Source organism: Lutra lutra, chromosome 13 (assembly GCF_902655055.1).
Source record: "Lutra lutra chromosome 13, mLutLut1.2, whole genome shotgun sequence".
NCBI classification, from domain to species: Eukaryota; Metazoa; Chordata; class Mammalia; order Carnivora; family Mustelidae; genus Lutra; species Lutra lutra.
In genome coordinates, this window is record NC_062290.1 from 92,616,958 (window position 1) to 92,638,706 (window position 21,749).

At 64.9% G+C, this 21,749-nt stretch overlaps 1 protein-coding gene across 6 annotated transcripts; it reads left to right on the forward strand.

Moving 5' to 3' along the window:
* The first annotated feature begins 215 nt into the window (after window positions 1-215).
* Window positions 216-21,748, forward strand: SNAPC4 (small nuclear RNA activating complex polypeptide 4). Of its 6 annotated transcripts, none has more exons than XM_047698793.1 (24): window positions 216-277; window positions 942-1,080; window positions 1,803-1,849; window positions 2,763-2,930; window positions 3,035-3,160; window positions 3,684-3,762; window positions 4,122-4,203; window positions 4,986-5,090; window positions 5,177-5,249; window positions 5,584-5,748; window positions 8,225-8,372; window positions 8,551-8,657; window positions 8,804-8,898; window positions 10,492-10,586; window positions 11,508-11,587; window positions 11,904-12,383; window positions 13,280-13,363; window positions 13,499-13,739; window positions 14,160-14,230; window positions 14,696-14,806; window positions 15,458-15,482; window positions 16,026-17,692; window positions 18,662-18,785; window positions 19,683-21,748. In XM_047698793.1, exons 2-23 carry the CDS (start codon window positions 951-953, stop codon window positions 18,776-18,778), a joined length of 4,296 nt encoding a protein of 1,431 aa, XP_047554749.1. In that variant the 5' UTR covers window positions 216-277; window positions 942-950; the 3' UTR covers window positions 18,779-18,785; window positions 19,683-21,748. The 6 variants fall into 6 exon arrangements, 5 of the variants coding, with proteins under 5 accessions (XP_047554749.1, XP_047554747.1, XP_047554748.1 ...); XM_047698791.1 differs by having other exon boundaries at window positions 252-298; XM_047698792.1 differs by having other exon boundaries at window positions 267-319.
* The last annotated feature ends 1 nt before the right edge of the window (window position 21,749 follows it).

Below are 21,749 nucleotides of genomic sequence, written 5' to 3' on the forward strand. Positions count from 1 at the left end.
CGGAGCGAACAACAGACCCGGATAGAATTAGCACAGGCAGAGACGAGCGGGGTCCGCCGACGCGGAGGTCACTGCGAGGGGAAGGATGCGGAGGTCCAGCCCCGCCCACCATTCCCGCCCCGGCCCGGCGCTCCGCAGTCCCGAGGGCGGCCGCGCGGGGGCAGCACTTCCCGGCCCCGGCCCGGCGTGCCCCGCGCTGAGGCCGCGGGGCGGGACTTCCGGTCTCGCGACCGCCAGAAGAGTGGGGGGCGGCGGCGCGGCGGAGGGCGAGGTCGCGGTGAGGCCGGCGGGGTCGGCGGTGGGGCCGGCGGGGTCGGCGGTGGGGCCGGCGGGGTCGTCGCCGGGGAGGGGCCCGGGCGGGGCGGGAAGCACAGAGCCGGGGCCGCTGTCGCGCGGCGGCGGAGGCGGCAGCTGGGCTCACGGCCGGTCGGGCTCCCTGTCCCCGGCTCCTAGGTCGGGCCGCGCTCGTGAAGCCGCGGGATCCTCCTCCCTGCCCGACCCCCGCACGGGCGCTGCTTCAAGGAGCAGGTCCCGCGGGCGCCCTGTGGGTGCGGGGGCCCTGCCGCGTGTCCCCGGGGTCCGCCGTACCTGTGCTGCGCGCCGGGGCCTCCCTCGCCCGTGTGCCCTGGTGACCTGGCGTCCGGAGCCTGCCGTGTCGGCCCCGGTGCCCGTGCGGCCGCGGGAAGACGGGCTCTGAGGCCCTGCCGGTGTCCGCGCCCCTGCCGCCCGCTGGCCACAGCCTCTGAGCGGGCCGGCCGCATCCACATGGCCTCAGCGCCCAGGGAGCCGGCAGCGGGTGCTTGTGGGGTGTGGGGGCGTCCAGCCGCGGTCCAGGCCCCCCACCCCGCCCGAACTGCCTGCTCTGGACGGGTTCTTTTGTCCCCCCGCTGGCATGTGTGAAGGGCGGGTCTCTGAAGTCCTGGGGACTGTGCCCGTGGCAGGTCAAGGTCATGGATGTCGACTCGGAAAGAGAGAAGATAGCGAAGGAGATTGCAGAGCTCGAGCGGATCCTGGACCCCAACTCCTCGGGCGTCAGAGTGGGCGTCTCAGCATCCGGCCTGGGCTTGGATTCCGATGCAGGTGAGCTCTCACGGGCTGCGGCTGGAGCCCTTCCGGCCCCCTCCAGGCCAGTTCAGTGCTCGGCTGCGCTGACCTTGGCCTTTACGCCCCGAGGTGGCCGTTGGCGCTCGGCCTCAGAGGGCCGGGAGTGAGCGCGCTGTCCGGTGAGGGCGGCCGGCTGTCCTCCTCAGCGGTGGGAAGGTTGCAGAGCTCAGCTTGTCAGCGGCCATCATGCCGGACAGCTGAGAGCCACCCCCACGTGCTGTCCTCGGTGCTTCCCTGGACCCAGAGGCCCCTCGCACAGCTCTGATTGAGAACCTGCTCGCGGGGTCAGGGTCTAGGAGAAACTGGGCCCTCGGGCCTCTCCCCAGCCTCGGGGGCAGCTCTGAGACTGTTCCGCAGAGTTTCCGACTCCTCCAGGGCCTCCGCCCTGCCCCCGCCCCCACTAACTGCAGCACCCCTGGGACGGGGCCGGCTCCTGCAAGGGCTCCCCGCGTGGTCCTGGCGCGTCTGCCCTCTCTGGCTGACCCTGCCCTTGGTTCGGGGCCCGTCTTGCCTGTCAGTGAATAGCGCTCAGCCGCTGGCTGCTGGGGACGTAGGCGCACTTCTGTCCCAAGGCCCTTCAGCCCTTCCCCTGCCGGTGGCCATCAGGAGGCGACCCTGTGCTGCACCTGCGGGTCGTTTCTGGGGTGGCTGTGGGCTCCTGTCACCATCAGCTGCCCAGTGTGTTTGTGTTCCCACAGATTCGCTGCCAGACGAGGACTCAGAGGCTGCGGGATCCCCAGGCTCGGTAACTACTGGCCTGAGCTGGCTGTGGTGCCCACTGATGCAGACGCCACCCCTACCAGCGTACCCAAGACCAAGGGGGGGGTGCTCAGAGCACGTTTCAGGTTTTCCGTGTCTTTGTTATTGCCAGTGACGTGTCCGCAAGTATTTGTCACCAAAATTGAAATTGCTCCAGGATGACCTTCGTCTGAGGCTCGGTGTTCACGTCTCCTGGCTCTGCCGAGCTTCCTGATGGGTGTGTGCGTGGGCGTGGCGCCACACGTGGAAGGTTTCGGGCGAGCTTACCGCCCGGGTCTGGCCCCTGTGACTTGCTTGTCTGTGCCCAAGTTTCCAGCATGCAGTGGGGCAGTCACAGCACAAGTCAGACCCAGGACGGTGCCTGGCACATAGTCCTGCAGTCAGGCCGGTTTTTAGTGCTATTTTTGTTTGTTTTAGGATGACACGTTAATTTGGAGAATTTTTACAGTTTGTTGCGTGTTCTCTCACGAAGGCAGCAGGTGCAGAATTAATTTCAGTTTTTAACGGCGGGATATTGCCCCTGGCGTAGATTTACTGTAGTTCCTCGCCCAAAGGTCCTGCTGGCCATCCTCACACGTGTTGTCCCCTGGTGGTGACAAGGGCACACGAGCCTGTTCTGAGCCTTGAGTGCTGTAGAAACGTCTGTTGTGGAAAGAGGACGGTAAAGAGGCTCCTCGTACATTCCCGCCCGAGACGTAGTCCCAGATGTTTCTTTCCTCTGTCTGAAGTTATGGAATGGGCACGCGCTGGACACAGTCCCACATCGGGGGTCTCCTGCTGGTCCCGGGACCAGAGCATGAGCTCAGATTCTCGTTGTGCTGCCCTGGGTCGCGGGCTGGGGGGTCGGGGGTGGCGTCTGTGTGCCTCCTTCCTCAGCAGCAGTTTTCCCCCATAACCAGGAAGAGGAGCAGTGGGGTGAGGCCAGCAACGGTGAGGATGACCCCAAGGACAAGACCCTGCCCGAAGACCCAGAGACCTGCCTGCAGTTGAACATGGTCTACCAGGAGGTCATCCAGGAGAGGCTGGCGGAGGTCAGCCTGTTGCTGGCCCAGAACCGAGAGCAGCAGGTAGGACAGGGCCAGGCCCTAAGAACCCCCCTGGCCAGACACCCCAGAACCAGGGCTTTGAGCGCTGCTGCCTGACCCCAGAGGGCCCCTTGTATCTGCCACAGGAGGAGATCCTGTGTGACCTGGCAGGGTCCAAAGGCCCCAAGACGAAGGATGGCAAGAGCCTGCCCCCGAGTCTGTACATAGGGCACTTCATGAAGCCCTATTTCAAGGACAGGGTGACCGGAATGGTGAGTGGCGGGGGCCCTGCTCTCATCAGGGAGGTTGGGGGTGGGCAGCAGGCTGTGTGGGAAGGAGCTCTCGTCTCCACACCTCCTGTGGGTGTTGGGAATTCCTGGGACTGTCCAGGAGGATACGCTCTGGTCTCTTTGAACTCTTTTCGGTTGCCGGCGGTGAAAGGGTCTCTGGCCCTGGAGCGTGGCCTGCTAACCTCAGCTTCGCAGATCATCCCCGGGGACGTTTCCATAAGAGGTGGCACCATGGGCGGGGCAGCTTGGGCCAGTCGTGCCGGCCTGGTAGCGAGGTCCTGTGGAGTTGCTGAGCGCGCCCCACACGCCTCTCGGCCCCCAGCCACTCCCCAGGGAGCAGCTCTGGACCCAGGCGTCTGGTTCCGGGCCTCCCACGTGGCCAAGCTGCTCGAGGAGGCCGAGGGAAAGGTTCCAGAGTCCTAGTGGGGCCCAGAGCGACGTGCTCGGCCCGTAAGGTGAACGTACCCGGATCCTGGCCACGACCTGACAGTGCTTTATCGGGCAGGGGCCTCCTGCCAACGAAGAGACGCGGGAGAAGGCCGCCCAGGGCATCAAGGCTTTTGAGGAGCTCCTGGTGACTAAATGTACGTGCGCGGGCTGGGCCTCAGCGCCACAGCCCTGCCTCTCCTCAGACGCCCTCCTGCGGTTCTGTGGGCTCCTTCGCGCTCTGACCCCTGGGACTGGCCCCTCAAAGCCCCTGCCTGGCTCACGCCACATGGGGACCCCCATCCCCACGGCTCACCGTCTGGTCTCCCCTTCTGAAAGCCCAGCCCCAGGGGCCCAGCTGTGAGCTCGGGCCAAGGCATCCAGCTCACTGGGCAGAGGGCCCCCTGCCCGCAGCCGGCCCCCCTGCCAGCCCTGTGGTCCTGGCCTGGTTGTGTGCCCACCGCATCCTCGCATCAGGGCAGGGGAAGGCAGTGCTGACGTCGTCGTGTCTTGTCAGGGAAGAACTGGGAAAAGGCCTTGCTCCGAAGGTCGGTGGTCAGCGACCGCCTGCAGCGCCTGCTTCAGCCCAAGTTACTGAAGTAAGTCTGAGCACAGCTGCGGCCGGTGAGCGGGGGCAGCCTCCCCGGTGAGTGGGGGCAGTCCGGGCTGGACACTTTGTGACCGCTACTCGGTGTGGCCGCGTCCCTCCGCTCGCAGCAGGAGAGGCGCTGATCCCTGGGACTTTCCCCCACAGAGGCACCTGGGCTCGAGGTCGGGTGTGCGAGAACCAGGCAGGCCCGGTGGCCGCGTTCAGTCATGCTGCTGGGGCAGTTTCTCTGGCCTGAACGCAGATCGTTCGCGAGACGGCCTTTTTATGTTGTGCTGGTGTGACACCATGTGACCACATCACATGCACCTGTGGCTGGGCCAGGGGTCCCAGGAGCTGCCTCTGGTGTCACGGCTTGATGTGTGGGTCAGGATTTGTTTTCAGGGATGGTTTCCTCCTCCCTGGCCTCTAGAAGGGGCGACCACAGACTTAAGTAGGCTTTGGCTTGTCGCCAGGCCGCCCGCAGAACACCTCCGTGTATACTGGGCCCAAGGCGGGCAGTTGGGATGCTGGACCAGTAGTCATTACTGTCTGTGTCTGATGCGACCATGGTGACAGCCAGGAGACGGAGCGTCGCTGCTGCCCGTGGGCGGTTTCCTGCTTGGGGTCGGAGCCAGGCTTTGGCATCTGCTCCCTGACACATGGCTTTATCCTGTGCAGGGACATGCATGCTGGGGTCCTCGGGGAAGCCACGCTGGCCCCAGCACGCCCACCCCTACCCCCCAGAGTGCGGCCTTGACGTGGGTGACCCTGGTGTGTCTGCCTGCCCCATAGGCTTGAGTACTTGCACCAGAAACGGAGTAGGGTGACAAGCGAGGCAGAGCGGCAGGTCCTGGAGAAGCAGAGCGAGGAGGCAGAGAGGGAGGTCCAGGAGATCCGGTGAGCTGGGTCTTACGGGGAGGGTGTGGCCTGGGGAGAGGTGCAGAAGGCCTGGCATGACCCTGGCAGCCTGTCCCTTCCACCAGGCAACTCCCAGAGGAGGCCTTGCTGGGGAACAGGCTGGACAGCCACGACTGGGAGAAGATTTCCAATGTTAACGTAAGTTGGGGCAACACTGGGCTGATGGCTCACGGCCATCCTGGCAGCTGAGGGCAGGGGCTGGGATCGGCAAGGTCAGATTCAGGCAGTCGGGCTGTGTCCCCGGTGGCCGCACGTCTGGGCAGCTGCACGTTGGGCTGTCCCCCCGGGGTGTGCTGCCTTTTCTGAGACAGACGAGTGGGAAGGTTCAGGCTTTATGCTTGGAGCCGAGCCCCCACTTCTGGCTGTGTGAGTCCTGGCAACCTGGACGGGGATCCCACGTCTTCCCAGGTGCTGAGCCGCCAGCTGTCTGTGAGCGACGGCCCCTACAGGTTAGGTTTCTCTGCCGGTGCAGTTCGAGGGTGGCCGCGGCGCGGAGGAGATCCGGAAGTTCTGGCAGAACTGGGAGCACCCAAGCATCAACAAGGAGGACTGGAGCGGGCGGGAGGTGGACCGGCTCAAGGCCCTTGCAGCCCAGCACGGCCACCTGCAGTGGCAGGAGATCGCCAAGGAGCTGGGGGTGAGGACTGGAGGGGCCTCGGGTGCAGGTCTGGGGAGGCTGGGCAGGCTTGGGGTGGCCACGGGCCACGGGCCACAGCCCAGTGCTGGGAGCTCGCCAGTTTCTTCATCCTGCCGCTCTTGAGGGTTGGCTGCGGGAGGACAGCCTCTCCACTGCCCTCTGGGCTGAGTCTCTGGAAGCTTACGGTTCCTCAGCCTCCGTCTCCGAGTGCTCCCCTGCCCTCCCCTCCTTCCCAAGGCCTGTCTCTGGCTTCCTTCTGGAGCCTGCCTCGGATCTATGCAGCTCAGGAGTTGGTTCCGACGGGTTCTGAGAGGAACGCTTTTCCCGGATTTCTCTGGGCTCTTGGGCTATTTCCAAGGTGAGGACCGAGGGCTTCGCTTGGCCTGTCCCCGCCGTGCAGGTGTTGGAGGCTCGCCGCGCTGAGAACGGCTGTGCCTCTCGCCGCCTCCGTGGGCCTTAGCGTAGGGAGGTGCTTCTCTCGTACGTGCTCATGCGTCTCGGGACTCCGGGTTGTGCCCTGGTTTGGGTTTCGGTGGTGCGCGGCCTGCGAGGCTGAGAAGTGTAGCCCCATGTTTGAGCCGATCGCTGCCGCGGACAGGCCCACGATCGCCACGGACCGAGCTAAACTGAACCGAAGCCAGAGACCAGTGTAGACCCCAAGGCGGGGCAGATGGCCTCTCTGACCTGCTGAGCTCAGTCCATAGAGCCGCCCGGCCAGAGCGCCGTGCCGGCATCAGAAAGGCACGGTCCCCCCCACCCCCACCCGTGTCTGCTGGCCACGCTCCGCACGCGGAGCCACTGAGGAAGCTGGCGTACGCACGCTTAGGCTGTGTGCCCTCAGTAAGTCGGGCTTAAAGTCGCTTTTAGTCTTTTTGAGTTTCTGGGGTTTTATTTAGCGCGTTGGTTGAGAACCATGTTGGTTTGCAGTAAACGGAGAGGAAGGCACAGAGCCTCCCCGTACGTCCGTCGCCCCCGCCATCGGCGTCCCTGCCAGAACGGTGCTTCCGTTTAAGCCCGGGATGGGCCTATGCTGCCGCACAGGCACCTGAAGCCAACCATGGCGGGCGGGGCTGTCCTGAGGGCAGGGTGCCCTGTGTGGGCGTGGGCAGGGCACGGGGACACGCATCTACGGGGTGGCCTCGCACACTTGGGTGCCCCGCCGGCCTCTCCTGGGATGGCCCGGAGCCGGGGTCCTGCCACGTGCGGCCCGTCTGGACGGCCCCGTCCTCTTGGCAGTGCAGGTGCCTCCGGGCCCTCTCCCGGCCTGGCCGCTCGTGCTGCTTTAGCGCAAATAACACGCTGTTTTCTGGACGGACCTCGCTTTGTCCCTCCTCCCGCTGAGGGCGTGCTGGTCATGCTTGGGATCTGGTGGCTGGGAAGCTGCTGTTGAGGTCTGTGCGCAGGCATTTGCGGGGACGTGAGTGTTCAACTGCTCCGGGTAAACGCCGGGGAGCCGCCGCGTGCTGAGAGGACGTCTGGTTCTGTCCTCCACAGTGGCCGCCCCATGCCGTGACCCCCAGCCACAAACAAGGGTCCTGCTGCCCCGTGTCGTCCCCGGCGTGTGGCGGCGTCCGGGCTCCAGACGTGACCGTCCTCACGGGCACGTGGCAGCGTCACATTCGCGTCTGCGTCTCTGTGTTGCCGAACACGTGACACTCTCGTTCTCGCCCGTATGTCATTGTTGGCCTGATGCCCGTGGAGACTTTTGGTTTATTTTTCATTGTTTTCTGATGAGTTTTAGAGACCGTTCTGCGCGTTTGGAATCACAGGCTTCCGTGGTTTTTCTTCTTCGCGACGGCCAGCTGCCCTGGTCTTTCCGGGACCGCGCTCTTGGCATCGTGTCCTAAGAGGCGTCCCCACACCCAAAGCTCCTGGGCCGGCAGGCTGCACGTGTCCGGCCGTAGGTGTTCTCTGCACCCCGAGGGTTTCCCTTAGGAGAAAAGAGTTCAAATCGAGGCACTGTTTTCCCGTCGGGGCACGAGTGAGGGGACAGGCTTGGGCTCCACATCTGCTGTGGATGCCGGCGGCTCACGACCCGAGCGGGCGCGTTTATGGGACCCGGGCTGCAGTCCTCCCCGGAGTTCTCCTAGGACGGTGTCCGCCCCTCCAACATGCAGGCACCACTCAGCCGCCCTCGACGGAGGCTTCAGGGAGGCTGGTCGGGGCCCAGCTTAGGGCAGCAGCGCGGCCCCTCACAGCGTCAGAGGCACGTGCTCTGCGGGAGGCTCCGCCCCCAGCTGCAGACCGGGCCGTTCCCCCTGAGGAGCCCAGTGTCGCTTTGGGGTCCCGTGGATGCAGCGTCACGGGCTTTCAGGACGCGCTGTGTGTCTGTGAGCACGCAGACTGGGTGCTTCGTGGCCTTCTGGCCTCAGGCCCTGCGCTGTCCCCGCGGGGTCTGATGGGAGCAGCTAGCTCACTGCTCTGCGGGGTGCGTGCCAGTGACGCCCGCTCTGCTTTGCTCTGGGGCCTCGGGAAGACCAACCGCAGCGCCTTCCAGTGCCTGCAGCAGTACCAGCAGCACAACAAGGCCCTGAAGCGCAAGGAGTGGACGCGCGAGGAGGACCGCCTGCTCGCCCAGCTCATCCGGGAGATGCGCGTCGGCAGCCACATCCCCTACCGGAGGAGTGAGTGCCCGCCCGGGCCCTGCCGCCTGGGCCCCTGCTGCGGCTCACAGGGCCGCCCCCACCCCCAACCCGAGGCCCCGCATGGGCGGAGGCAGCGCGGTCGCGACCAGCTGGTGGGGCTGGAGGGGGACGTCCAGGGTCACCCACCCTCTGCACCGCGGGTCCCCTCTGTCCCCAGTTGTCTACTACATGGAAGGGAGGGACTCCATGCAGCTCATCTATCGGTGGACCAAGAGCTTGGACCCCAGCCTGAAGAAGGGGTTCTGGGCTCCCGAGGAAGATGAGGTAAGTGGACGGCCAAAGAAGCCAAGGGGAGCCGTCCCCCAGGATGGGAGCCTAGCGCCCGCCGTCCCTGCCAAAACGGACTGACGCGGCCTGGGGAGCTCGCAGTGGCCTGCAGAGGCTCACGTGTTTGCCATCCTATCCTGCAGAAGCTGCTTCAGGCAGTTGCCAAGTACGGGCAGCAGGACTGGTTTAAAATCCGGGAAGAGGTGCCAGGTAGGAGCGATGCCCAGTGCCGAGACCGGTGAGTTGGACCTCGCTGAGGAGGGAGGCCTTGCTGGGGTCGCTTCCAGGGAGGCCAGGAGGGTGGGTGAGCCGTCTGTGGCCCCGGATGGTCTGTTGGTGGAGGCTGGGGTGGTCGTGAGAGCCCTGCGTACCCAGGGTGGCTGGTCGGGAGGCAGGATCCTTGTTTTTTCGAACCAGGCTTTTGTACAGGCACAAGTCACGGTGGCCCGGGGACGTTCCCCTGAGCCTGTGGCTCAAGTTCGTTTTCCAGATCCCTGACTGCAGGGTCTCTGGAAGGCTGCCTGGGCAACCTCTTTTCCTCAGCCTGGCTTTTTATAACGGTTCCTAAGGACATAGTCCACGTGTCATGTGACACGTTCCTGCGAGGGGTGTGGTCCGGGGGTCACTGTCGTCAGTGAGCTGTGCGACTGTCACCCCAGGCACCTTCAGAGCGTGTGACCGGCCCCAGGGAAATGCTGTTTCCCAACGACAAACAGTTAAGGGCTCAAGCCGGGCCTTCTCCGGAGAGCACAGGAGACCGGGCCCGGCGGCCTCAGTCGCTGAGGAAACACCAGAGCAGCAGCAAGCTGGCACCTTGCGCGCCTCGGGACGGGCACTCTTAAGACCGCGCCAAGGGGCAGGTGTAGACGAGGGTGCAAAGCCGCATCCATAGAGGATGGCGTGAGCTTCCTGGGGGAGCTGGCTGAGCCGCCGCACGGCCGCTGGAACCGGGTACCTGCCTGTGTACGGTCAGAGCCGCGCCACTCACAGCGGCCACACGTGGGAACGGGGTGCCTATCAGTGGGGGGGCAAGTCAGCAACAAGAGTTGCGCTCACGCTGGACGGACGGCAGGGGACTGCTCGGCCTTAACGATGAAACCCAGGGCGGGCTCCTGGTTGGCGCGGTCAGTGGGATGTGCGACTCCTGATCTTGGGGCCGTGGGTTTGAGCCCCACGTCGGGTGTAGAGAGGATTAAAAAGATATGTGGATGACAAAGGCCTGACACTCCCCCTGTGGGCGCACCTTGGCAACATGAGCACGTGCACAAGCATCTGTGTGGACGGGCATGCTGGTCACTCCTGGGTGTGTGCCTGCAAGTGGGGTTTCCGGAACACACAGGGCTGCCCTGGTCTCCCACAGCGGTGTCCCCACGGGAGGCTCCGGGAGCTCAGCACCCCCGGCAGCTCCAGCTGGCGCAGGGTGGCAGGTGGCATCTCAGTGGCTTCTGTTGGTGGCCCCTGGCCTTGAGCGTTGGTGTGTGGACCGGCCCTTTGCATGTCTACTTTGGAGAAACGTCCGTTTATGCCGTCCCGCCCGGTCACGAAAGCACATTGTCCATGTGCCGTGGCTTTGTGTGCACGGATACGTGCTCCGCTACGAGTCCCTCATCCAAAGCCGCGTCGGCCTGGCTTTCCCGATGGCATTCTGTAGACACGCTGAAGAGGTGTTAATGCTGATGGGATTCAGTTCATCTGAATTTTCTGTTCAGTCCTGAGCTTTTGGTGCCAGGTCCCGGAGCCCTTGCCGGCATGGGGACGGCCGTGGGAACGGGGACAGCCACAGGAGGGCATCGTGGCGCCCAACATGCCCCCGTGTTGTTGCTGCTCCCAGGTACGTGCGCCGGCTGCAGGCTGGCTTGAAGAAGGGCCGGTGGGCTGCAAGCGAGGAGGGGAAGCTGCTCGAGCTGATCGACAAGCACGGCGTCGGTGAGTCCTGGGGCCGCCGCCTGGAGCCCCCAGGAGCGCGGCTCATGGCGATGCCAGCCCCCTCCCTGTCCCCAGCGTCTCCCCAGCTTGGGGCAGCGGCTCTTCCCCCTTGTGCCCTGATGCGTGGTCGGGATGGAAGGTTCAGGAGCACCTTGGCTCCACTCCTCCCCTAGAGACGGCTGCTCCCGGCTGCACACGCCTGCCCGACCCACTCTGGGCCCGTTGCTGGGGCAGCTTCGTAAAGCTGAGCCATTCGGCGTGAGCTCACGGGTTCCCGCTGTCTCCCGCTTTACGACGTAGCGTTGCGTCGTCCATTGTGAACCTTCCGTCTTCACGCATCCTGTGCCTTCCCGCTGCTGTCGACAGCGCGTCCTGTCTTCCTGAGGAAGACCCCAGAACGGCCTGAGCGGCCCAGCCGCTGATGCGCATCCCCGTGGTTTCTCGTTCCGGCTCCAGAGCCGGCCTGAGTGCTCGTTGTCTGCAGCATTTCCTTAGGAGCAGACCCAGGGTGTGGGGTTGCTGGGTTTAGGCACACACGGAATCCTGACTGGCACAGCGTCCCACTGCCCTAACAACAAGGCACCGGTGTTCTCCCGCCTGTGCCGTCGGGAAGAGAATAATTTGCAGCGTTTGGTGTAGACGCCGGGGTGTGGCAGACAGGCAGGGGCCGTCTTCACATAAACGCAGATGGATTCTTCCCGCTCGTCGTGTGTCCCCTAGACTCTTTCCAAAGGCCTCGCTGTGCGCCGCGGTTTGGAAACTGCTCTCCCGCGGGGAGCCGTGCGCCGCGGGCGTTCGTTCTCAGGGAACGCGACGCAGGTCTTGTACAGAGACAGCACGCGCGCGAGAAGAGCCTCTCACTCAGGCTGTGAACTTGTCAAAGACCGTGGGAAGCAACTTCCACGTTGTTGTGCTTTGTAGGTCATTGGGCAAGGATAGCGTCTGAGCTGCCCCACCGGACGGGCTCCCAGTGTCTGAGCAAGTGGAAGATCATGGTCAGGGTGCGTCTCTATCAAAGTCCGTCTGAAAGTCCTGTCACCTGTGGGGCCAACATCACTGCCGAGTGGGGAGAGGAGGAGGGACATCTGGTTTCCAGTCCTGGCATCTCTTCTTCCCGGAAGCCGAGGGCAGAGAGCCCTGGCCTTTCCCGACAGCTACTGTCCCCTCAAGGCAGTCAGGGGCCAGGGGGCCTGTACTGCCAGTGCACCGTGTCCCAGCCTGCTTGGGCTCTCTCCCCAAAGGGCTAGCCTGCCTGCTGGTTGTCCCTGGTCCGTGAGCCCTGGGCAGCCGAGGCCTCCAAGTAGCCTTTCCCCACAGAAGAAGCAGAGTCGGGGGAGGAGGAGACGGAGGCCCCTTCGCAGCGTGCGGTGGAGCTCCAGCAGTGGGGACAGCAGCAGCGGGGACAGCGGTGGCGAGGGCGGAGGCAGCGGCGGCAGCAGCAGCAGGGACAGTGAGGACTCGGAGCCAGAGGAAGCCCCGGAGGCCCGGGCGGGTGGACAGGAGCTCCCATCGGCTCAGCACACTGTGCCGGACATGGACCTGTGGGTGCCTGCCAGGCAGAGCACCAGTGAGCCGTGTGGAGGGGGAGCCCAAGGCTGGCCAGGACTCCGTGCTGCCTCTTCCCGACCCCCCAGGAGCTCCAGCGAGGCTCAGGAGAACAGCAGAGCCAGTCGCCCCACCGAGGAGGCGGGCCAGGCAGACACTCCCTCCGGGACCCACAGCACCAGCACGAGAAGCATCGGGTGCCCAGAGTCAGTGGACACTCACGTCTCAACCTCAGAGGAGCCAGCAGACAAGGTAGGCCATGGTCCCTGGTGCTGCGTCCCACCTTGCTGCTCTGGGGTCGCAAAGCTGGAGCCAAGGCACTGCAGGCCGGTCTGACCTCACATCGGTGGCCTTCCTGGGTGCGGCAGAGCGGACACCTGTCCTGGCTCGATAGAGTGCTCGCTTCTGGCTGTCTCAGGAGGATCATGTCCAGAGCAGCCGCCTCTGTTTCCCCATGGGTTTGCTTTACAAGCCGAGCAGGAGAGCTGCTGAGGGTACTGCCTGGTGGGCCCACGGACTTGGAGCCGTTTCTGATCCATCTGTCCCCGAGCAGCAGCGGGGCAGGGCAGGGCAGGGCAGCAAGCAGAGGGTGTCCTCCTGGCTTGCAAAAGGCCAGAACCCGCCCCGCTGCAGGGTCCCGGTGTCCAGTTGCATGGGCCCACCTTGTCTGGCCCCGTGTACGCCTGTCCGGTCGGTGTCCGCCGTGTCGGAGTCCGCCGTGTCGGAGCCCTGGCTGCCTGCCTGGCTCCAGCTGCTTGCAGGGGTGTGGTGAGCAGGCTGTGTGTGCTGGGAGAGGTCGGAGACTCCCCTCGGTGGCGCCTGAGGGGACGGCAGGCTGTCCAGGCATCTGGACAGAGTGTCTGCACCAGTCCCCGCTGTGCGTGGCTTCTCTGCCACGTCTGTGACCATCAGGCTCCCATGGTGCCATCGGCAAGGGGCGCCAGCTGGAGGAGCAGGGGGCTCCGCCGGTGATGGCTGCAGCCGCGCCCAGCAGGCACGTGGGTGCCAGGCCTTTGGGACCCACCGAGGCCACCTTGCTTCAGGACACTTCCCACCACTCCACGTTGGGATCTGGGTGCGGGGGTGTGCATGCTGCCCTGCAGCCCTGTGCTCCCCACGGGCCCAGCCTCATGCCATCTGTCCGTCAGAGCGGGAGTCGTCTGCTGAAGGTGCCGCTGGAGACCGTGCTGCAGGCGCTCAGGACCAGCACAGCCCGCCGGCGCCAGACGCTGGTAGAGGCTGTTCCCCACCGCCACTGCCCTGGCGGCCCAGGGCCCCTCCCCAGTCCAGGGAGAAGGGGGTGTGGCATAGGCAGTCCAGGAGCCAAGCCTGGCTGGGAAGCCCAGGTGTCTCTCTTCCTTACTCAGGAGAAACTGAGGCAGCCGTGCCTGCTCAGCTCATCCCTGGGGACCAGCACCAGTGACGGTGTGGCCGGGCCCCCTGTACGGCAGCTGTGGCACAGGACGATTGGGAGCAGGCGGCGGTGGCGGGGACATGCCCTACAGAGGAGACTCCTTGAGCGTCAACTTCTGATGGCCGTGAGCCCATGGGTGGGTGACGTCGTCCTGCCGTGCTCTCCCCGGAGGCCTGCCACCGTACACACCCGAGGTACTGCCCCTGCGCTCCGCTGAGAGCCTCCTGTGGGGCCCGGGAGTGGGGAAACACAGGGCAGATGGAGGGTCGCTCGGCTGGGGCAGGAGGTTGCATGGGGAGGTCCCCTTGGAGGGCTGATTGGGTTTTGTCTCCAACCTGACTAGCCCAGGGGAGATGGTCTGGGAGTGACCAGCATTTGGGCCTTAGCTAGGGTTTTCTCGGGGCTCTGGTGCATGGTGCCTGCGTGCAGGTTTCTGGAGAGCTGGTCGTGTTCTCGGTGTTGGGGGGCTCCGAAGGCCACTCAGGGCCAGCCTTCTCTCCGGGCTCCTGCCCTTCCTTCCGGTTGAGCGTGGTGACAGGTGGATGCAGGGTTCTTTGAGGCCCGAGAAGAGGGGCCTTGCTAATAAGCACACATGCGTGCCCTTGTTTCCTCAGCCGACAGCATCAGGAAGCAGTTGGAGGACGCCCGGCTGGCGAGCACCCCTGTGTTTACCCTCTTTATCCAGGTGAGGAGTCCCGTAAGGCAGAGCCTTCCTCGGGTGAAGGTGGGCCCACTTCTTGAGGTCTAACTCTCTGAAGGTTCAGAGCCTTGAAAGGGTCTTTCAGTGGCCTGTGACGCTTGGCAGGCTGGTCCCTGAGGAAGGGGCAGCGCTGTCCCTACCACCATCAGTTAAACTCCATCTTGAGAAGCGACAGGGTGCTGGGGAGTGTGTAAATGGAAGCTTGGGGGACGAACACCCCAGCCCGGTGGGAGTTCTGCTCCGATGCCCCCAGGCCCTGAGGCCAGGCAGGGGCTGAGCGAAGGGGTCGTGGTCTTGAGGGGCTATGCCAGCCTCCGGACCTGCCCCGAGCAGTGGTCAGAGCAGGCTCAAGTTCAATTGCAGATGCCCTCGTCATCTCAGTCCTGGACGGGGAAGGGGGACGGGCTCTAGTCCGGCATGTGCCATGCGCGCATCACACGCATCCCTCAGTTGCTCCAGATCGATACTGCTGGCTGCATGGAGGTCGTTCGGGAGAGGAAGGCCCAGACTCCGGCCCTGCTCCAGACTGGCACTCGGGACCCAGCGCCTGGGCTGCTGCAGGTGAGGAGCAGGGGTGAGCACCAGACACAGGCTCACCTGGCTTGCATCACCCCTTCCTCCCTTTCGCAGCACCAGGAAGTAAGAGATGGGACGTGTTCTCGGCTTCCCTAGAGGCTGGGCCAGTCCCTGAGAGCAGCCCTGCTGGCTCTTGGCCCCCTCGTGCCAGCCCCCCTGGGAGGGGTCTCCCTGTCTGCCTGGAGTCCTGAGGGGCAGAGCCCGCACTGATACTGCATCGTCCCTGCGTGGAGGCCTCCAAGCCCTTGGGCACTGCTCTGGGCATCGGCCCTGCTGGGGTGGAACGCCGGGCGTGCGGTCTGTCAGTGAGAGGCCGTGTACCTGGGTCCAGTCACAACTGAAGGGAATGACAGAATGACCGGGTTGGCCCTTTGGAGCCCCATCCAGGCCCCAGAGCCCCCGAGTTCTGCCTGGAGAGCCAGGCCCCTGCTTCTCCCTCAGACCACACAGCCCTGACCCCACCATGATGAGCTCAGCTGGTGGTTCCTGTAAGAGGATGTGGGGAGGGAGGGAGGCCCGCCTTGGTGCCTGGGGCCCCGCTCCCACTGCAGGTGAGGGCAGGAGGAGGGTCTTGCTGCGGGTGGAGAAGTCGGCCTGGGCCTGGGACTTCCCAAAGCGCTGGCTCTTGTGTTTCAGATGTCGCCGTCGCAGGACGCCGCAGGTACCGTCTGTCGCTGCTCTTGTCTTCAGCACCTAACCTAGTGGGAAGGGGCGTTGTGTCTCGGGCTCTGAACAGCACAGCTGTGGCCTCGGTGACAGGTCTTGTCCGAGTCCCACGGCAGGGACAGTAGCACGCCTGCCGGGAGCCCGCGAGGCAGCTGCCCAGGCTCCTTCCTTGCACATAAGCCAGCCCCGGGTGTCCGGGCCGCTGCCAGCCTCCGCATGCCAGCAGCATCGTGCAAGGGTCTGGGGCCTGGGGAGACCCCGTGAGGCGGGTGGTGGTGCCCAGCAGTCGTGTTGGAACTACTGAAGGCCCCCACCCATGTGCGGTCTGAGCTGGCCGGTGCCCGGCGGGCCCTGCTGCTCTGGCCACGGCAGGAGCTCCGGGAGGTCTGGGAACGTGCAGATGAGACTCCAAGGCTCCTGCTCTGGGCCCCCAGCAGCTGCCCACCCTCCCTGCGGGCCCTCCGCTGGGACATTGGGGAGGCCTGTCCACGGTCCACTCACATGGAGCTCACCTGCACGTGTCCTGTGTCCCCTGCAGGCCGCGGCCTCCGGAACCCGCCAGCGCAGGAAGCTGTAAGGCAGAGCACCAGCCAAAAAGGGAGCAGGGGCTTGCGGCCCTGCCGAGCCGAGTCCCGTCCGCAGGCGCCCCTGCCGGCTCTGTGTGGCCCCCGCCCCAAGCCCAAGACTGTCTCCGAGCTGCTGCGGGAGAAGCGGCTTCAAGAGGCCCGGGCCAGGAAGGCCACCGTACGCACTGTGGCTCTCCCGCCACAGCTGCTGCTCTCCTCGCCACTGGTGCTCCAGCCCCGTCTCCCAGAGGCGACCCCTAACCCCGCAGCCTCGGGCCCGGCTGCCGCAGACCCTGCAGCCGCGGGACTAAGTGCGTCAGCTGAGGACAAGCAGCCCTCCGCCTTGCCCGTTGGGGCCCGCTGCCTGGCCTCCACAGAGGCTGCTCCTGCGGCCTGCGGACCTCCGGTTCCCAGCCAGGTCCTCGTGAGCGGCCATCAGGGCAGCCTGGGACAGTCTCAAGCCCCCGCTGCATCCCGGAAGCAGGGCCTGCCAGAGGTGCCACTCTTCCTCCCTGCCAGCCCCAGCCCCGTTCAGCTGCCTGTCCAGCCCCTCGGCCTGACACCAGCTCTGGCCACGCACAAGGGTGGGCCACACGTGGCAGCCAGCACCCCTTTGCCTGTCACCTGGGTGCTCACAGCCCAGGGACTGCTCCCAGTGCCAGCCGTGGTGGGCCTTCCTGGGCCAGCAGGTACCTCTGACCCCAAAGGACTGTCAGTGCCTCTGCTGCCCACCCTGCCTGGGATGCAGGCGGGCCAGGGCCCCAGGCCCCCTGGGCTCAGCCACCCTTGGCAGCCCCTAGCCAGCATGGACACAGGCTCAGATCCTCCCTCTAGGACAGACCTCTCGACCCTTCCGAGGTTCTGCCAATCCCAAAGTTCTGTGGAAGTGGGCGGTGACGGGTCCCGTGCCCATGGGGGATCTTCCTTCCCTGGAGAGGCCCAAGTGGCCAGGGAAATAGCTGTGCCCAGGATACTCTCTCAGACGACCATTACAGCTGATCACCTTGAAGCAAGACCCCCCTCATGCAACCGGCCACCTCTGCAAGTGGGCACTGGCCCTGGGAGTGGCCCAGGAGGGACATCGGGGTCCCCAGGGCCAGGGGGACTCACAGGGCCTCTGGGCCTGGAAAAGCTACCCCCACCCCGGCCTGGGGCTGAGAGGGGTACCCTGGACCTGGACCTCCTATCCCAGGAGAGCGAGGCAGCCGTGCGGGAGTGGCTGAGGGGACAGCAGGGGGTGTGTGTTCCCCCACTAGGGACCAGGCTGCCCTACCAGCCCCCCGCCTTGTACAGCCTCCGGGCCTTGTCTGGACTCCTGCTCCACAAGAAGGTCTTGGAGCGGAGAGCCGCCTCCCTCATGTCCAGCAGAGCGGCTGGGGCCCTGCAGGCCTCACTGGGACAGGTGCACCGGCAGCTCCGGGACAGCCCGGCCTACCTGCTGCTGAAGGCCCGCTTCCTGGCCACTTTCACCCTCCCCGCACTCCTGGCCACCCTGTCTCCACACGGCGTCCCCACCACCCTGTCCGTGGCCACAAGGGCTGAGCCCGAGAGCGAGGGTGACCTGGGGGAGCTGGAGCTCACAGATGGCTGCTCCGCAGGCGCTCCTCAGGCAGGGCCGGAGGTCTCTCCCCCCACTCAGGTAGGTGGCCGTGGGCACAGAGCGCCCCCCCCCCCCCCCCGCCACCAGCTGCAGTGCCCACACCCAGTCAGGGGAGTCCTGGCCCGTGGGTTGCTGAGGAGGAGGAAGCTGACTCCAGGTCTGCACAGTCTGCAGACGAGGCCCTGAGGCCAGCGTGGAAACAGAGGAAGGAAGCTCTCTAGCCCCTTAGCCCCTCTTGGGGCCCCCACCACATAGCCTCGCCCGAGGGATCAGGCTATTTTGGGCCCTGGCACCCCATGTGCACACAGACCCTCCACTGGGGCACCAGCTCTGCAGAGGTGGCTCTGCGTGTCTGGGAACACCGAGATCCTTCCAGCTGCCAGCTCTGGCACCGTGTACTCCAGAAGAGCTTTCTGAGCCATGGAGGCAAACTGCTTTCCTTAATCCCTGGCAAAAAGCCTGATAAACACGGGAAGCTGTGGCCCTGGGACTTCTGGCGAGGTGTCCTCTGACCCTGTTCCTGGGGCCAGCAGGGGAGCTACATCCTCTCACTGTGTGTCATGTCAGGGAGGCTGTGGCGTCTCCTGCCACTGGTGGCCCGTCCCCAGCTAGGACTCAACCTTTGTGCCGTCAGGACAGCAGAGGGGGGTTTGGGGCTGAGGCTGTGGGAAGGATAGCTTCCTGTCCCTTGTCCTGCCTGCAGGCTCTCCACTGGCAGCCACCTGTGTTCCTCAGCGCTGCCCTGCTGGCCTGGCTGGGAGAACCAGGACATGGGACGCTGGCTCTGGCGTCACCAAGGGAATTGGAGTCCCCAGGTGGGGATGCCCGGGGAGGGGGGCACGTCTACACTTCTGTGGCCTCTGTTCATCCACAAGCCACCATGTCTCCACAGGGACAGGTCTGGGGAGCCGTGTGTCCCTGGTGCTGTGGCGCCAGGACACAGCTTCCTCCCTGGCGTGTTCTGCTGGGGAGTCACTCTTGTCCTTTTGTGCCTGGGTTCTGTTACAGGGAGCCCCAGACCCTGGGCAGGGCTCTGACTCTTCCTGCCTAGACAGTTTTGACAACCTTGATGTGCTGAGAACTCGGCATTCCTGGCACGCCCGGAAGAGGAGGCGGCTGGTGTGAGCACAGGGTAAGCACAGGCCTTCCCTGTGGCCATGCTCTGGGTGTGTGGGAGCCAATAGCTGTCCAGATGCAGAGTAGGCTGGCCCTTTGGAGCTCCTATCAAGTGTGATGGTGTTAGGTTGGGTGTGGGTATATACAGGCCTCTGGGGTCTTGGAGGCCCTGGAGTGGGCCATCTAACCCCCCTTTGCCACTGGGTTCCACGCCTTCGGATGTGGTACTTCCTGCTTGCTAGCATGCATGTGCCTCGGGGCCTTTGCACTGCTGTGCTGTTTATCTTTCTTCTCTGTCTGTAAGGCTCTTCCCTTATTCCAATCATGTCTCTTCTGGTCAGTGGTCAGCTGCTCAGAGATGCTATCCATGGCTTTTTTGAGGCAGCGCCACAGTCCTAGCACCCATCTGTGTTGATGGCACTGTTCTCTCCACACTTGACGTGGTTTATAAGTGTCAGCAGTGGCATGAATGTGCACCCATGCAGGCAGTAAGGTGGTTGGTGCTGCTGGGGCCTCAGTGTGTGGATGGCAGGCACCAAGTAGGCACTCAGCACAGATTAGTTGAGTTCATGGGGTGGAGATCCCACGGAGGGAAGGACGTCCAGGTCTGCAGGTTCCCAGAGGTAGAAGTCGGCTCCTCTGAGCATAGTGGGGGCTATGCCTGGAGAGGTCCTAGGTCTGGGACTAGGGCAGATGGGTCCACAGAGGGGATGCTGGCAGTGGGGGATGTCCCATGAGAAGTCCACTGAGGCTCCCAGGCCCATCCTCAGCAGGGTCCCTGCATGGAATGCAGGTGGGCAGCCAGCCTGGTTCTGTGCCCCCCTGGGGCATGGTGCCTGCCTGTGCTTCTTGCCCTACAGTGCCGTCTGTGGGGTCTGGGGGTCCCCACCATCCGGGCATCTCTGTGTTCCAGGAGGCAGGAGCTGTGCTGGACCCTGGTGAGCCCACCCACCCAGAGAGCCCCGCACCAACGCTTCCAGAGAAACAGCCAAAGCAGCTGAAGGCTGGGGAGGCTCCGCCAGCAGGGACCGTGCGACCACAGGGGTTGGCTGGCCCTCGGGCATAAATTGGGATGTTTGAAGGAATAAAGGAATAGCTAATTTTTTTATTAAAAGGCAAGCCCCAGGCTCTTGTGATGTCCTGAGAGACTGGGCATGTGCAGAGGGTTGGGGCCTCCTCTGGCCGTGCCCAGAGCTGGCTGGCTGGGCCCTGAGTCTGAAGAGCCCCTTGAACCCCAGGCCTCAGTGTTGGGTGTGGGGGGCCCTTTCCACAAGACGCTCTTGTACCTTGGACCGAGGGACCTGCCGCGAGCTCCCAGGTGGCCGCTGGTCTTGGTGTGGCTACGGGGACTGGAATGGACCCACCGCGCTTCCTTCTGGACCACACTGCCCACCGAGGTGGGTGCCTGGAAGCAGCGACAGCCTGGCTGCCCACAGAGCCGGCAGCAGCCCCAGGCCAGCCCGCCTTCCTCCCTTGTGGCTGCTGCTTGGCAGGAGCCCAAGCCCCAGCCCCTCCACGGCTCTGAGGGATGCTCAGCTCTGGTCTCGGTGTACAGCCTTTCAGGGCGCTTGGTTCTAGAGGCTTTGTTCCTGCGTTCCCTGCGTGACCCTCCCCCGGGCGCCCCGTCCTCCACCTGCGGGGGTGCCCCCCCCACGCAGCCTTGGGAACACGCTTTCGCTTTCCAGCCTGCACCGGCACTGTTCCGGCTCGCGGCTGCTTTTCCGCGGGCGACTTTGGCCATGTGGTTATTTAGAGGTTTCTGTGTAATTTTCAAATGTTTAGGGATTTTCCAGTTAGTGTTTTGTTACGGATTTCCAGTTCCTGATAACACAACATGACGTTTCCATCGTTGAGTTTCTACAAACACCCACTGTGACAGGGACACTGGTGGTCGCAGTTCCATCAAGGGCCCAGAACCAGCTGCTCCTGGAAGCCTGATGTCAGCCTCTGTCCTCCCGGAGATCCGCGGGGGTGGGGGGTGGGCGTCAGGCTGCCCGCGCCCGCCGGACTCAGATGCTCCGGAGGCCCAGGGACGGAGAATGGCAAGCCCGCGGGCGGGGACCTGGTGCGGTGAGACGCACCGCCTGGGGTGGTGGAGCCGGAGCCCTGGTCTGGACCGTCTCTGCTGGCCCGACCTCTGCCGGCCCGACCTCTCCCTAGCTGTTGCCTCCGCCTGGCAGCTGGCGTCTCCAGCTGGTGAGGCACTGGCCTGGGCTTTCCCCGGCATGATCTGCCCTGACGGTCGGCCCGACCTCTGCTGGCTGGGGAACAGCCCTTCTGAAAGCAGTTTGTGTGGTGTCGGGGTCCCAGGAACCTGCTGCAGAGAGCTGGCTGAGGGGAGACGCTTCCTGGAAGGGACGGGCTAGTGCTGTGCTGGCTGTGGTGCGGGCTGGAGACCATGGGGGACAAGCGTGGCCAGGTCCCTGGCCTGCCGGCCGCAGCGGCCTTTCCAGCTACATGCCCTCTGGACGCTGCACGGCAGCCCTCCTAGGATCAAGTCCCTGCGGTGGGCGGCTGCACGTGTAGGCCCCGGCAGAGCGCCCGGAGCTGGGACCCCCACCCTCCTCTTACAGGTTGCCCGCACTGCTGGTTCCCAGCCAGCCCCTGCTGGAGAAGCCTCCGGAAGCCGGCGTCCAGGCCAGAGCAGACTGGACGGTGCACTGGTCTCCAGCTCCAGGGAGGGTCTTTGCTCACACTTCCACTTAGTGGGCGCCAGGGCTGGGCCTCCAGGCCTCCGAGCAAGACTTCCACTTCCCTCCGCCCCGCCTCCCGGGCCCTGCCAGGCCGGCGAATCAGAAGGCGGGCCCCGGGAGCGGCTCCCTCCGGGAGGACCTGCCGGGCTCCGTGGAGCTCCCCAGCACCGTCAGGAGGGCACAGTTCTCCCGGGCTCTGCCAGCTGCACCTACTCCCGCTCATCGGACCAGGGTGGCCCAGGCTGACCCACACCCCCCTGCGCAGGGACCCCTCCAGGACCTTGAGG